Source organism: Leptonychotes weddellii, chromosome 1 (genome assembly GCF_054177405.1).
Source record: "Leptonychotes weddellii isolate Sample4059 chromosome 1, ASM5417740v2, whole genome shotgun sequence".
NCBI lineage: Eukaryota > Metazoa > Chordata > Mammalia > Carnivora > Phocidae > Leptonychotes > Leptonychotes weddellii.
Window position 1 is genome coordinate 47,066,259 of NC_138369.1, and position 15,567 is coordinate 47,081,825.

At 50.9% G+C, this 15,567-nt stretch overlaps 1 protein-coding gene across 4 annotated transcripts in view; it reads right to left on the reverse strand.

Moving 5' to 3' along the window:
* The window catches only part of FGD5 (FYVE, RhoGEF and PH domain containing 5), a 123,829-nt gene that overhangs the window by 20,349 nt on the left and 87,913 nt on the right, over positions 1–15,567 (reverse strand). For 3 of the 4 annotated variants that reach the window (XM_081801602.1, XM_081801597.1, XM_081801590.1), the window contains 8 exons: positions 14,920–15,080; positions 14,499–14,655; positions 13,792–13,879; positions 12,023–12,073; positions 11,372–11,430; positions 5,612–5,683; positions 4,498–4,566; positions 294–377 (listed from right to left, as the gene is read on the reverse strand). In XM_081801602.1, coding sequence (XP_081657728.1) covers positions 294–377; positions 4,498–4,566; positions 5,612–5,683; positions 11,372–11,430; positions 12,023–12,073; positions 13,792–13,879; positions 14,499–14,655; positions 14,920–15,080 — 741 coding nt within the window. The remainder of the gene's footprint in view (positions 1–293; positions 378–4,497; positions 4,567–5,611; positions 5,684–11,371; positions 11,431–12,022; positions 12,074–13,791; positions 13,880–14,498; positions 14,656–14,919; positions 15,081–15,567) is intronic. The other variant, XM_081801592.1, reaches the window with a different exon arrangement.

Below are 15,567 nucleotides of genomic sequence, written 5' to 3' on the forward strand. Positions count from 1 at the left end.
TATGTGTTTTCCTCTTTTTAGGATGCCCTTCCCTTTCCCCTTTCCCATCTGTCCAAATATTATCTACCCTAAAGAATTCCGCTGCCTCCCTTTGGGAAATCCTCCTTCCCTCTCTCCACACTCCCTGGACTACCTCCAGCACAATCCTGCTATAACCCACAGTGTAACGCTGTTTCCTCAGGGCTGCCTCTTCCTGCTGGTCTATGTGCTCCTAGAAGTGGGGATGCCGTCTTTCCTACCCTGAGGTCTCCCTCGGACCACCCACCCCAGGGTGCCTGGCACCAGGCATTTACCTTCATGCTGGCCACTGACAATGTGTTCTTCAGCCGGTATTTCCCGTCCTTCTGGGGATACGTATACAGGAGCACATCGCTCATCTGGGGAGAAGGAAACCCCATCAGACGTGAAGGCTGTAGGGTGTCTGTCCCGGAGGATCACTGAGCTCTGGAGAGCACGGGCATCTTGCATTCCCCAGTGACCCTCATAGGAGAGCAAAACCACTCTGAGCAAACACATGAGTCCCTTCCTTTAAATTCCACTCCGAGGTCGATAGTTAAGAGGAATAAATGCAGACGTCCACAAAAGGTCAAGTACAGGAATGTTCACAGAGACTTTATTCATAACAGCCAAACAGTGGAACCACCCCAAATATCTAATCAACAGGTGAATGGATAAATGAACTACAGTACATCCATACTGTGGAGAACTACATAGCAAAAGGAACTGATGGTCCACATAATAGCATGGACAAATCTCAGAAACATGCTAAGTGAAAGAAGTCAGACACAGAGTGGTACACACTGCTTCATAACATTTATATAGGCAAAACTAATATGTAGTGACGGAAATTAGGCCAGTGGTTGCTTGGGGCAGGGGACAGGGAAAGTGAGTGCTAAGGGGCCCAGGGGAACTTTCGGGGGGGATGGTCTAGAAATATTCTATATCTTGACCCAGGTGGTGGTTACACAATGACACATATTAGTCAATATGCAGGTACGCACACTTAAGATTGATATATTTTACTCTACAAATGAAACTGTCATAAAGTATAGTTAAGGAAGGGAGAGAGGAAGGGGGAGAGGAAGCTCCTTGATAGTGAGCTGATGGGTCCTGGTCACTGGTGTATCTCCAGTGACCACAGCAAGTACTCCATATTTGTTGAAAACAACTGAAGGTCCTTGCCCCCAGCTGGGGCAAATGGGAAGAAAGTGAAAGTCACCTCACCTCTGTAGGGGAGCGTGTTTCTGTTTGGCTAAAAGGTTTACAGTCTGGAAAGACGATGTCAATCCTCACCCTGCTCTGTAGCTGTGCAACTGTGGGTGGACAAGTTGGCTCCCTCTCTGAGCCTCAGCTTCCTCCCTACCTCATTATGGACACTGAGAAGGAATGGCCCCCAGTGAGCCCACCCAACGTGGGAGCCAGCGTAAGCTAGGAGTGTTGTGAGGACTGAACAGGACAAGGCATCTAAGGGGCTAAAACAGAGCAGGAACTCAGGATTAGCATTTCCTCCCCCCACAGAGAGTCTGCTGAGGGAACAGAACAGACGAGGCTTCTTGCCACCAGCTCTTAGGATCCCAGCATCACAGCCAGAGCAGTGTGGGAGACCTGGCCTGGACCCAGAGCTGCTGGTGAGCTCAGGCAAACCCTTCCTCTCTCTGGACCTCACTGTCTCTAATCAGAGTTGGAGGAGACCAGGGACCAGCAAACTTTTTAATAAAGGGCTAGATAGTAAATATTCAAGTCTATGCGGGTCATAGAGTCTCTGTCACAACGATTCAACTCAGCCACTGTAGTCTAAAAGCATTCACAGACCATCCATGAACTGTGTTCCAATAGACCTTTATTAACAAAAACATGTGGCAGACTGACCCCAGGTCAGAGGAACCTTCAAAGCCCCTTCCAGCTCTGCCCTTCTAATAATGACAAGACTCACTCTGTGCCAGGGGCTGAGCTCAGCACCCTGATTTCAGTTCAGCCCCCAACAATCCCATCAGGCAGGCTCTACCATTATCATCCTCATTTCACAGAGGGAGAAACTGAGGCACAGAGAGCCCTGACAACCTGCCCAAGGTTACAAAGCTTGTAAGTGGCAGCGGCAGGGTCATATGTAAATGAATGCGCCTCCAGTGCGTTCAGGTGTGGTGTGTTGGAGGTGGTCACACGGTGAGTCCTGGCCCCATCTGGGGACAGTGACCAAACCTGGGCACAGAGCCTGGCTCATAAGCCTGCCCACCCTGGGGAACTGGCTCATGTCACTCATCAGAGCAGTCCCAGCCTTTGTGTGGCTGCCCCTCAAGCACCTGCTGCCATGGCAACTGCCATTAGCACCCTGGGGTTTTATGAGTGGTCAGGACCAGGCTGCCTCCCACTGCCCAGAGTTCTTTCCTCTTCAAAGCGGGTGTTTTACAGCCTGATTTGGAGGAAGATAGAGGAATTCTTTGTGGAGGAGTGAAGGGGAATCTCTCACAATAATAAGCCCCCAGTGCGGAGCCCCACCTACCACCTGGGGCCATGGTGGGAACCTCTCTGTAGCATTACCAAAACCCCTGTGCGGGTGGGCAGATGCCCTGACTTTGTTCTACAGTTACAATTATTTTATGAAACTGGCACCTTATGGGGAAGAAAAAGTGTTAAGTGTGTTCATCATGGGTCTTCCTGGCTCAAGAACCTATCTTCCTCCCACCTCTTTCTCCAGGGGAAATTTATGAAGGTCCTGTGCTAAGACAGAGCAAAGAACGGGACCCAGGTTCAGCCTGCGGGGAGCTATGGCCTAATAATAACAAGGGAATAAGAGACACCCAGGCCTAGCATCGAGATGCCTAAGGGAGAAGCTATGATGAAGGGCCAGTTAGATGCTGGAGGGCATGTGAGGGAGGGGAGGAGGGAAAGAAGGACAGACGCTGTGTGTTCCCTGGCTGTCTGGGTCCCTGTGAGAGGCAAAGGCATGAGCAGGGCCTGGCCAGAGGAGGTGGCCAGATGGGGAATGGCTAGGGGACCAGCACGGAGCTCCCTCTGTTCCAGCTGGGGCTTCACTCCCTTCCCCCACTGGCAGGAGGGACTATTACCCCACTGTAAAGAGAAGGGCAATGACAGATGTGCCATGGGCCTCAGAGCCAGTAAGTGTCAGAACTGGGATGTCAATCCAGTTTGATTCCAAAGTTCATGCTCCTTTTTCACCATCCCGGACCTTCATTTTTCATTCTCAGAGGACACAGTCGTGGGCTCCAACTCTCCCCAGGGCTGTGCGGGTGCAGAGGGAGGACCTGTGTCCCCTACAGCAATTGTCAGAGGGAAGGGAGGACACTTACCAAATAAGCGGCCTTCTATGTGCCTCATTTAATTCCCCAAACCGCCCAGTATTCCTACTTTCCTCCTGGGACACTGGAGGCTCAGACATATCTGTGACTTGTCTAAGGGTTACATAGGGGCTAAGTGTTGGGTTAGGATCTAACCTGCTCACTCCGGCTCATGACCACATAGATATCCCTAAATTCAAGGGTATGATTTCTTCTCAATAGAAAGAGTTTTCAAATTTTTAGACTAACATGGAACAAAGGACAGCTTCCCCCAGACTCTCTTTGCTCTTGTTTTTTGCTCCCATGGCCCTGAGATTACACACCATTCTCACAACTCGATATTTACATTTGACACTGAAGGCTGAGGGTACAGCATGAGGCTGTTATCTTTGTTTCCAGTGCCCAGCACATCAGAGGTGCTCACTAAATGTCTGAAATAGGTTCTTAGACACTTGGGAGCCTGTTTACTGTTACTTTGCACACAACTCTTAACAAAGTGTAAGGAGGCTGTTGGGGCAGCCACGACAGAGTAATAAAAAAAAAAAGAAAGCTAAAATAGTGAAGAACAGAGAGAAAATTATACACAGCAGGTAGGAGAACTTAAAAGGCAAAACAACTTGGAGTTTGTAGGACTGGGGCAAATTGGTGCTTGCAGCTCAACCGCCACAGAGGTTGATGTTATCAAGCGACAGGCCTGGCCATTCCCTGGTGCTCCAGAATGTGGCTGGAAAGCATCAGAAATGTTACATTGTACTCTGTCTTGTGCACAGTGGAGAAAATGCTACACTGGGGTCACAACCCTGGTTCCCTCCTGAGCCTCTGCCTCCTGCCTGCTGGGAGACGGAGCCAAGGAAACTCCCCTTCTGGATCTCAGTCTTCTCATGCATTAGGTAAGGCAGTCAAACAGTTATTTCCAGGATAAGAAATTCCCAGGGTTAGGATGTTTCAGATGGGGACACGGGTAATTCAGTTTCGGCAAAATTCCATTCAAAATCCCTCAAATAATGCAGGAAGGGTTGTGGTTGGTAAGGGTTAAGCTCTCAGCTCTCTGGAAAGCTAGCTCTGTAGAATGATCCTCATCCTAAATATTCGGCTCTGTTCTAGCACCCACCCCTCCCTTCCAGTTGTCTTTGAATAATGACCCTAGAAAACTTCACAGAATTTGACAGTCCTGGGGCTGGGCTGGGGGCCAGGTACTTACCAGGAACAGGTGCCGGGGGCGTCTGCTTTTCCCTGTTACTTTCATCAGTGTCCCCTCCTTGAGAAACTCCTGTGGGGAGAGAAGCAGACCTGGGGGGTTAGGCTGAGGCCTGCTGCCATCCTAAGGAAGGGTGGGGAAAAGGCTCTGAGCGGGAAACCTAAGTTACGATGCCTCCCAAAGTGAATTCATGGGTGAATTCCCAGCTTTAGGGAGATGCCCATGTTTGCCACAACAGCTCTGGAGACAGGAGGCTCTGCTTCGTAGGAGCACCCCACCTTGACTTATTCCAAGCCCCAGACACTGTTCTGGTCTCCAAGTGGTCCAGACAGGGACTCTTTCCCTGGTTTGCTGCCGTGAGGAGACCTTCAGAACGGAGCCTCTGAAGGTCTGCTAAAACAGCTGAAGACCTGTGAACAGTTGCTACAAGCTCCATAATTCTGGAGAATGTTTAAAATAGATGTTTAAAGTTACTTAAGAATAAATAAAATAGATGTTTAATAAATATTTACTAACCTGATGACCCAGGACCAAAACACTGTGTGATTTTACAGAATCTCAGACCAGTGAGATCCCTGCTAATTTTGAGTAAATTATCCTGAGCACAACCTCTCATTTCTTTGTCTCTTGTCCTTCATGGACCATAGCAGGTAACAAACACATTTTTGACTATTTTTGAGCTGAATTTTATGTTTTCCATTTGGAAGCTTAAAAGTGGGTAAATTTGTCTCTTGAAAAATGTTATTTTTAAGACGCTTTGGGGCTCTTGAGAGATGGTTTTCCTGATTTCCCAGCAACGCTGGGCTAAACTAAAAATAACTAAAAATAATCAGCGTCTCTTCTTCTCAGAGGTGAAAAGAACCACAGGGGACGCTGAACCCAAATGGCACTGTTTCTTTAAAGGTCCTGAAAGTGGAAAACCCCAGGGGAGGCAGCCCATGGGCCTTGTGAGCCCAGCAGAGCCCGCGCCCTGCCCTCCCTCCCTCTGCGGGTAAACAGCACCTGCAGCCAGGCCTGTCTGGGACCAGCCCAGCTGAACAATGGGTCTTATCAGAGCCTCACCCGCCTGCCTACCAGGCCGCCCTCTGTCCCTGCCCATGGCGGCAGTGGCACTCACCCTTCCTGGCTGGAGGAGATCCCCTTGGCCCCGAACGCTGTGCTCAATGTGGACCAACTTCTGCAGGTTTTCCTATGGGTGGGAGCAGAGCGAGAGGGAAATGGTCAGGACCCCTTCAAGGGCATTGCTTCTACTTCAGAGGAGGAAAACGGAACCCAGAAGGGCCTTGCCCAAAATCTGACCTCCTGTCAGTGGCGAGACTGGGACCTGAGCTTGGGTCTGCTGGATGCCAGACATGTGGGCTGCCTATACTCAGGCTAGTCCCCCTGGGCCTGGGATCTGACATCGCCATCTTCTGTGTGCCACGGGGAAAGTCACTTGCTCTTGCTGTGCTATCCGATACCCATATACATCTCCAGGCCATGGCTCCTACTCTAAATCTGTGTGCCCCATAAGGTCTGGTGCATCTAGACTTCACTAGCCCAGAGGAGAGAGATGCCCAAGACCAGATTGTCTCTCTGGGCTTACAGCCCAGGGTCGGGCCTCTGAGGGAGAGTAATCGAGAAAATGTTCCACCTGGGGAAGAAACAGATCTGTGCTCCTTGAAGAAAAAGAAGTGTGCCTGGAAACTCTTGTTGGCTCTCACTGGGTTACATATAATAATGCAGTGACACACCTCCCTTCCCTCCGTACAGCACCCCATTATGCTAGAAATAACAAGTGCCTCACCCATGGGGTGGGCGCCCCCTGAACCTTATGCAGGGTCAGGTTCTAAAGTCAATTAGCAAGGTGAAAATTGTGTGTAGGGAAATTGTCTTGAAAAGGCTTTTACCGCGTCCATAGTTTTGGACACAAAATCCTGCACATCAGAAATGTGTAAGAGTTGTTCCATTTCCACTCGTGACAGACAACAGTGCCCCTAGCCTAATAATGAGGACAAGGTAATCCACAGAGCCCTGACTCCTCTTCCATCTACTAGAGAGCTGAAGTCCCAAGGCAACCCCACCGGACCCGAATCCGGGAGACTGACAGGCGCCTTCACAGCGACGTGAGACATGTGCACTGTTGTAACACCCAGGAGGCAGGGGCGGCCACAGAAAGGAGGATGAGAAGAAAGCAACTGAAATGTTAATGGATTCTGGAAGGTCGGGTGTGGGCTGGTGGGACAGTTTAGAATAACAGAGAGCCCCAGACTCAAGGCACATCTACAGTCACTTGCAAGCTCTTCTTTTCTAGCAGCTCCCACCAGGTGCTCACAAGGAAGACTAGAGGCAGGGCAGGGGGCCAGAAAGAACCCCCTTGGTGGTGAACGCATGCAGGGTACCACTGGGGGGGCCGGCAAAAAATCCTGCCAACTTCCCCAGCCCCCTCTCTTGTACAAACCCCTCACCCCTGGGAGAGGCCAAGAAATCCCCTCCCAGAGGACAGGCGAAGTGCCACTCACTACTCCTGGGGAAAGGGCAGAAGCAAAAGCTGTCTTCCCCGAGGAGAGGGGAGGTAGCCCCTCGGGCCCAGGATTGTGCACTCATACAAAGCAGAGACCTGTCCAAGACCTGCCACAGCTACAAGGCTGTGTTTGGCTACCATGCAGAGGAGGGGCAGGAAAGAGAGAAAGCCTGGCTTGCAGGCCCTGCTGAAGACTGAGGCTTGTCCCGGAGAGCAGAGACTTGGGAGCGTAGTAGTGCGTAACAGGAAATAGCAGTCTACCTCTGAGAAGGGGCAAGGGCATGGAGAGAGGCCCCTTCTGGGGTGCAGGGACTGCTAAAAGCTGCGGCAGAGGGGGGAGAAGGAAAATGAGAAAAACTCTCTGGCATCTCAGGCCCCACAAACAGTACCAGGTGATAGCAGTGCCCTTCTGGATGAGTGTGAAGTCTGGGGGGCTCTGAGGGTGACATAACAATAACAAAACCCAAACCCAACTCAACTACTGACTGGACTGACCCAACCCCCACCCCTTACACCCCTTACATGAACGGCATGATCAAAACCAGGCGCTCCCACTTCTGGGGTAGATACTGTTTCCCTCAGTCTCCATAATTCCTCCAACACATAATGCCAGCTTCAATCAAACATTATGAGAAACACAAAAAGCAAGAAAGAACCCCAACTCATTTTCAGGAAATAAAGCTTTCAACAAAACCAGACGGAGAGGTGACACAAATATTATTAGAACCATCAGACAGGGACTTTAGAGCAACTCTGACTGTTCTAAAAAATAAAATCTGTTCAGAAACGATGGTGGTGGCCAGGGGCTGGGGGGGAGGGGCTTAGCATTTAATGGGGACAGTGAAAAAGTTCTAAAGGTGGATGGTGGTGACGGTCACACAACAATCTCAACGTACATAATGCTGATGAACTGTGCACTTAAAAATGGTTAAGATGGTCAATTTTATGTTACATATATTGTACCTCAATAAAATTTTTTTTAAAAGTCTATTAAAAAAAAGACAGTGAAAATCGGAGAGCCCAGACTTACACCTGTCCCCTCACTCTGTTCTGGAGGGAGACAGCTTACTTTCATGCTATGGGGAAGAGGACAGTCAATGGCTAATTTGATCAAAAGCCTTGAAAGCCTGACCTTGCAACCAGATGTGGGATTTTTCTCCTAGGGAATCTGAGGTTTGGTCTGAGTAACTGTAGTTAGAAGCAAGGTGCATCCACTCTCTGATCCAACCTGTGACCAGTCCCTGAAGGAGTTCCCAGTGCTCACAAACCTGGGAGCAACTCTAAACCTTCATGCCTACATTTCATGACATTCCTCATGGCTGGGTAAAGAAAGAAAAAGACAGATCCAAATGTGGGAAAGAGAAAAATGGTCCCTATGGTCATTCATGTGTGTCACGCAAGAGAGGAGCAGGTGCGGCGTGCATGGGCACGTGCATGTGTTTTCATGCAAGAATGTGTGTGAGGTTCCAGGTCTGAACCTGTGAGTGATGTGTGCAGGCATGTCCAGCCGGGTGGCTAAGAAAGGCTCACGTTCAAACCCAGCTCCCACGCTGAGAGCTGAGTGATCCTGGGTGAAGCAACTCGTCTCTCCAGGCCTCAGTTTCCTTGCTTGTGACACTGGGCTGATAACAGTTCCCCTGAGGATTAGAGGAGAACGTTGGGCACGATCCCCTGCTCAACAGAGGCAGCTGTGGTCACCGTGAGTAGGATGCCACATGGGCATATGCTATAGCTTTTCCTGCAAAGCTGATGAGGATGACTTCTCTCACTTCTAAGACTTTCCCATCCCGTCTTCCACACTGCTCCCATTTATTCCTTGTCCTCCATCAAAATGTGAGGATCACGGCAGAGGAGGGGTTACCTGGGCCTCAGCTCTTAAGAGTCAGACTTCCCAAAGCTTCTCCTATCACCTAACAGTTTTCTGTTAACAGGCTGTTCAATGGATTTATAGTTTGGCTTGGCTGTCAGTACTTTATTCTAGTGAGTTTATTAGTGGCATTTCAGACCAGGTGTCAGGTAGGTATGTGGGTCCCATTTCAGGGTGGTGGGATCTGGCTCTTCCTAGAAATCATATCACCAGCTTAGCTACCTTTGTGGGGAGTTATGGCAATGGTTTGATATGAGTATAAAACCTACATGAATGCTGCCACCTCCAGGAAGTTTTCCCTGGTTCTCACAACCAATAAGTACTGCCCAGATTCTACTGAACACAATGTGGAGACATAGAAGGCTTTGTAAAATGGGGGCATGGCACCATCAGACACATTTTAACAGGATTACTCTGAATGGAATGGTAGGGTTGGGAGGTGATGAGGCCTGAGGTGTGTAGTGGCCATGGGGAAGGAGAGGCAGAGCCCCAGCCTTGCCCTTTAGCCACTCAAGCCACTGAGCTCTGCCCTGGCATTGGGTTTATCTGGACCTGCCTGTCCATGACCCAGGCAGAGTCCAGTCCCGATCCCAGCAGGCATGCAGTAGGGGCTGATAATCCAGAGCAGACCCAGTGTGGTATCCCCAGGCAGCTGGAGAGACAAGAGCCAGCCTGTGCCAGGCACAGCATCTAGCCCCACGCTTCGAGAAAGCTGGGGGAGGGGGTTGGGGTTCAGTTCCTCCTGCAAGGTGGTACCACACATGAGCTCACCCACAGGAGGGAAGACATGGCCCTTCCTGACCTAGTTTTCCTTTTTGGAAACAGAGGCATCCCTGGTTAAAGTGAGGTGCAGAGAAGCCAGCCCATCTGATGCTATGTCATGACGGGGCATGGGACGCCAAAGCACCTCTGTCTTTGGCTATGCTGAAGGAAATCTTACTACATGTAAACGATGCTAAAACAACAAAGAGCAAGGAGCTCATGGACCCCAGAGCAGGAGGACAGACAACCTGATGATGACAACATGTCTGATGTACCGATTTTCATACCCAGCTGGCTTCAGCCTCCACACTCAGCACACCATCTCTTCAGACTCTTGCCCTACCTCACCTACCCTGATCCCATCTTCTGGCCATGCTGGGTGGCTCTCTGAACTCGGATGTGACCTACGCTTCTCCACCTCCATGCCTCTGCCCAGGTCAGCTACTCTTCCTGGCACATCTTTCCTCTCTCTGCTTTTGAGGCATGTGTCCTCCCTGTGGGGGCACCTCCATCATCTCTTCTCACAGCCCCAGCTGGGAGGGATGGCTCCCTTCTCTGAACCATGTGGCATTTTCTCTCTCCCTCATGATGCTTATCATGTCCACATGTTTACTCCTCCATGAGCTGTGATCTCCTCATGCTGGGATTCATGTTTTAACTCTGTATCTCCAGTCCCCAACACAAGACTGACATGGAGTAGGTGTCTAATAGATGTGACTCCCCTCTCCTTCTTCTACCTGTGGATGACTTGCTAAAAGGGTGCTCTGTGTATCTGCCACAGCAGAGCTGAGCAAGTACTCAGCATGCATACCACCATCACCCCCACCTCTGCTGGTGGAACACATCACTAACTGATCACCAAACTCTTTCCCCCTGGGCTAGGACTCAGCCTCAAAATCCTTCTCAACACAAAGCTCTAGCCACACCTTAGTGGAGCAGAAAATACGGGACACAAGTAATCAAGGTAGCCACTTGAACAGAGCTGGGATGTGGGATAAAGTTGGTCGTCTTTGACAGAAAACTGGCAAATACTGGATCAGCGTCCAACAGAATCACACTCTGGCAGAACCCGGCGTGTAGTTAGAGCTCACATAATCTTGTGGACAAGTGGTTTTCAAACTTTTGTGAGCAAAACATTTACCTGGGGTGCTTGTTAAAAATGCATATCCCTGGGGCGCCTGGGTGGCTCAGTCGTTAAGCGTCTGCCTTCAGCTCAGATCATGATCCCAGGGTCCTGGGATCGAGCCCCACATCGGGCTCCCTGCTCGGCGGGAAGCCTGCTTTTCCCTCTCCCACTCCCCCCGATTGTGTTCCTGCTCTTGGTATCTCTCTGTCAAATAAATAAAATCTTTAAAAAAAATGCATATCCCTGGACCTGACCCCCAGATATTCTGGCTGAGAAGATGTAAGGTGTGCCTAGGAATTTGTAGCTTACAAGGCACTCCAGGTGCTGATGCAGATGGTTTCAGACCACAGTCGGGACATTACTTACCAGATCTGTACAAGTCTATAGCCCCCCCTCAGTATTCTAATGGTGAACCAGAGACCCGGACAGAAACACACAGTGCCTGAGTTCACACAGCAAGTGTCAGGGACAGAACCCAAGGGCCAACAACTCTTTGCCAGGTCCCATAGATGGATGCCTGCAGCACCCCCAGAAGTGGAGCATCACAAGGCAGACGTGGGCAGGCTGGAGGGGGGCCTAGACCCGAACCCCGGAGAAGGAGCCCAGGAAATGGACTTACCCCTTGCTCCATGCTATCATTGGCATGGTCTGTGACTTTGGAGATGAGGGTGAGGGCACCTGTGGGGAGAAAGAGAGAAGATAGCAGGCCTTCTGAGGAGGAGGGCCAGTCCAGGAGCCACCATTCTCGCCTCTTTCCTGTCCTCCCCTCTCTCCCACCCACTCCCCAAGATCACCACAGTTGTAGGGGCTTGTGTGCGGGAGGCACCAGGTCTTCCCACAGTTGGGTCAGGTCACGGGCCCAACCCTTGCTTTGCTACTACAGCCTAAGTGTCCTTGCCAGTGGTTTGACCACTCTGTGCCTTAGTGCCCTTGTCTATAAACTGAATATGTTAAAATAGGGACTGCCCTGGTAGGTCATATGCAGGGACAGTCACATAGAATTGGGAGGAAACAGGGACACTGAGGTGACTTTTTGAGACCTGGCACCACCTCCTAGCACCAAATTCTGATTACTGCCCTCTCCTTTCACTGGATGACAGCCCATCCTGGGGAGTCCTGTGCTTGAGGGGAGGGGGTAATCACCTCAGAAGCCCCAGAGGTTTCCTGCCCACTGCACGTCCAGCTGCCAGGGAGGGGGCTATGTCCTGCACCAGGGACAGGGACCAAAAGAGGAACACGTCCCCGTCCTCCGAGTTCATGCTGCACTTACCCTGCGTGTTATCATACTCAGCTGAGTCCGGACAAAGGTTGTTTAAATAGTCTGCAGGGAGAACAAGAGCCAGGGTCAGTTTGCCCCTCGGAGGGCAGTGCCTCCTGTCCACAGCAGGAGCCCCCCTCTCCGGACTTGGAGGAAAAGTGCCAGAAGAATGGGGTACCTACCCTCTCACCCCCGTTAGCCCGCCACCCCACCACACTAGAACAAAACAGGCCCCCGAACCATCACCAGCATCATTGCCACAACTGCTAGTCATTCACTCGTTCAGCAAGTATCTATTGAGTGCTTGCTGTGTGCCTGGCACTGTGCTATACCTTCAGGATTCACAGACAAGGTGAATCCCTGCCTCTGAGAAGCACACTGTCTACTGGGGGAACAGATGTGACCATCATCACAGCGGAGTGTGATGTATTACACCTTTAACACATTTATACCCACAAGCTCTAGCTCTCTCTCCAGCTACCTCTCCATGTCACTCATTCATTCTAGCAATGCTGGCACTCTTACTATTGCTTGAACATGCCAAGCCTGTTAATGCCCCCGGGCCTTTGCACTCACTACTCCCTCTACCTGGTACTCTCTTCTTCCAGATCTTCATAGGGTTCATGTCCTCACTTGGCTGAGATCTCTATGCAGTGCTACCTCCTCAGAGAGATCCTTCCCCGTGCTGTATCTAACTCAGAGCCCTATTACCTCCATCCCCTTAACCTGCTTTATTTTCTTCAGAGCTCTTAATCACTGACGTATTTTTATTTCCTTGTTAGTTTGTTAAAGTATAAACTCCACATTACAGAGTTTTGGCTGTTTAATTCACTGCTATATTTCTAGCATCTAGCACAGGGCCTTGTACACAGGAGATACTCAATAAACATTTGTTGAATTAGATGAACAAATTCTCTGTCCCTTGGCCCTAATATACTTTCCTTGTGGCCCTGGTCACTATCTGGAATTACATGCCTATCTCTACGTGTGGGTGTCTGTCTCCCTTACTGGAACAGCAGTTCCCCACGCCTGGTGTCTTTGTCCATTTGGGAGGCAGCTGGGTAAATGAGTCTGGAGCTCAGGACAGAGATGTAGTATTTCTGGCAGGTGGAGGTAGGGGAGGGGATGACTTTCCCAGGGGAGAGTTTGTCAAATGGGAAGGAAGGAAAGAGGACCTAGGACTGAGCCCCAAGAAACACTGACATTTATGGAAGAGTGGATGAAGGGAGGTTGTCAACACAGATGGAGAAGGGTAGCAGAGAAGTCTGAGGGAGACAGGGGGAGAGCGTGTATCACAGAAACCTCAGAATGAGAGGGTTGAGAAGCAGAAAGTGGTCAGTGGCTAAACCACAGAGATGGGCAGAGCAGGTCCAAGGTGAAAAATGTCCAATGATTTGGCCACAAGGAGGACGTGGTGATAAGAACAGCATTAGGGAAATGAGATACCCACTGAGGAAATGCAGAACAGGGGAAGGTGGGAGTTTCTGTGTGTTAGGATGGGAGAGGCTGAAGGAAGACACAGAAGGTGGCCGCCGAAGTGAGGTTTCCAAGGTGGCAGCAGGGGGTTCCAAGCTCAGCTGGAGGGAAGGTGGTGGCAGAGTCTAGCATGTCTGGAGGAGCAGGTGCCAGGAACTGAGAGCCATCCTCCCCCTACCCACTGCCGCCATGGTGGGAGGGGAGGTTGTCCTAACACAGCTTGCCACCAGCACTGGCGCACCCCTCCTCAGGGGCCTTCCCTCCCCGCATCACCTCAGTGCACGTTGACCTCCTGTGGGGCCCACCTGTGAGGAGCACTTGGTACTGGAAGAGGCGCTGAACCACCCGCAGCAGCCGGTGCTTCACGTTCTGGCCACCTCCTTGCTGACTCTGCTGCTCCCAAGAGACAGGGAAGACAAAACTCCATCAGAGACCCCTGTCTCAAGGCACCAGGCTCATGGCATCCCTCATACACTGTCCCATCCACACCTCTTCCTGGCCATGCCGAGCTTCTCCCCATCTCTAAAATCAGGATCCCCTCCTTCAGGAAGGCCTCCCAGATTAGCATCACCCTGCTGTGACAGTTCCTTCCTTCAGGCTCGCAGTCAGTGCATCTACCAGTCCCTGCTTTTCATTAATGTTAGTAAAAGAAAAAAAAAACCCATTTTTCTGTCTAGTAACTGGATACCCAGTTTGTTGATCCATTTGTTGGTCACTCCATTGGCTGGGGTCCCAGCTTGCTTTGTGCTTTTCTCCTGCGACAGGAGAATGGTCACTAAAACCCTCACCATGGTGGGGGCTCACAGAGTTGTCATCAATCACCCATCAGGGAATGTTCTCGGTTCTAGGTCTTCCCTCCTGCTGGGTCACCCTCTCCTTCCCCAGCCAGGTCTTGCCCTCTGACCCCCAGCCTCAGGCCTACCAAGAAGCCCCACTGATTCGCAGTAAGCCCTTCCATGCGCACCCCGCCCCTGGATCCTTAGAGCAGGTTCCAGAGGACCAAGGGACCCACCTCAAACTCGCGGACAGCAGCGGCCAGCCGGGGAGAATGCAGGCTGTTCTCACTGAGCAGACTCAGATACCTGTCGAACTGCAGGATGTGAGCGGCATGATGGTCAAACTCTTGTTCCCGGGCCAGGAAGACGTCAGCCACCTTCTGCTGGCCCTCCCTGCAGCCGGGGAGGGGGATGGGACAGCGAGAACTCAGCCTTGTGACCAGCACAGTGTTCACTGGTGAGCGCTGGAGTCACATTACTGGGTGGCAACCCCAGCTTGACCCTCCCGTGCTCGTTTTACTTTGGGCAAATGACCTAATATCTGTGTCTCGGCTTCTGCGCTGGTCAAATGGAGACACCGTTTCACATGCTGGGACTTTAAGCACCCCCACCCCCCAGTGCAATGGAAGTAGGGGCAGGAGTCCATAGACGGCTCACCAGTGCAACAGCCTCTCCCCCAGCTCCTCCAGGATCCCCTGGTGCAGGTCTCGGATGGCTGGGAGTTCACTCAGGCCACGCCTCAGCTCCTCCCTGGCCAACGTGTCCTTGCCCTCCTGGTCTATTTCATCCAAGGCCCTCATGACAGCTCCGTGGAAATCCTGAAACCCCAAAGGCCTGTTACCCACAGCTGATAGGACTGAGCACAAGTTCACCCTTTGCAGCTCCCCCACGGCTTTGAAGCCCTGACCTACACACAGATAGCACAGGACCTTAGGTCAGCATTTCAGACCCCAGTATTCTCACCTGTAAAACAGGGGTGATAACACATACCTGATGATCACAGATAACTGGTGCCCAAAAAGCACCCAACACAACTCCTGTTACAACAGAGGGCGTTAAAGCATGTTCATTCCTGAACTTGGGTCATGCTCTTCTTCCGAATATTTGGGTAATTCCCTCTCTGAAGAAATATAGGGTGCTCTAACCATTATCCGTCTTTGAAAAGGTTCATGCACTGTGTTGTTTTAAAATGAAGTCTAAAGAAATCATAGGCAACCCCTCCATGGTGTATTAAGCAGTCACTGAAAATGATGCAGATGGTGACTATGTACAAATATTCATGTCCTAGAGCTAGGAATCAAGAAG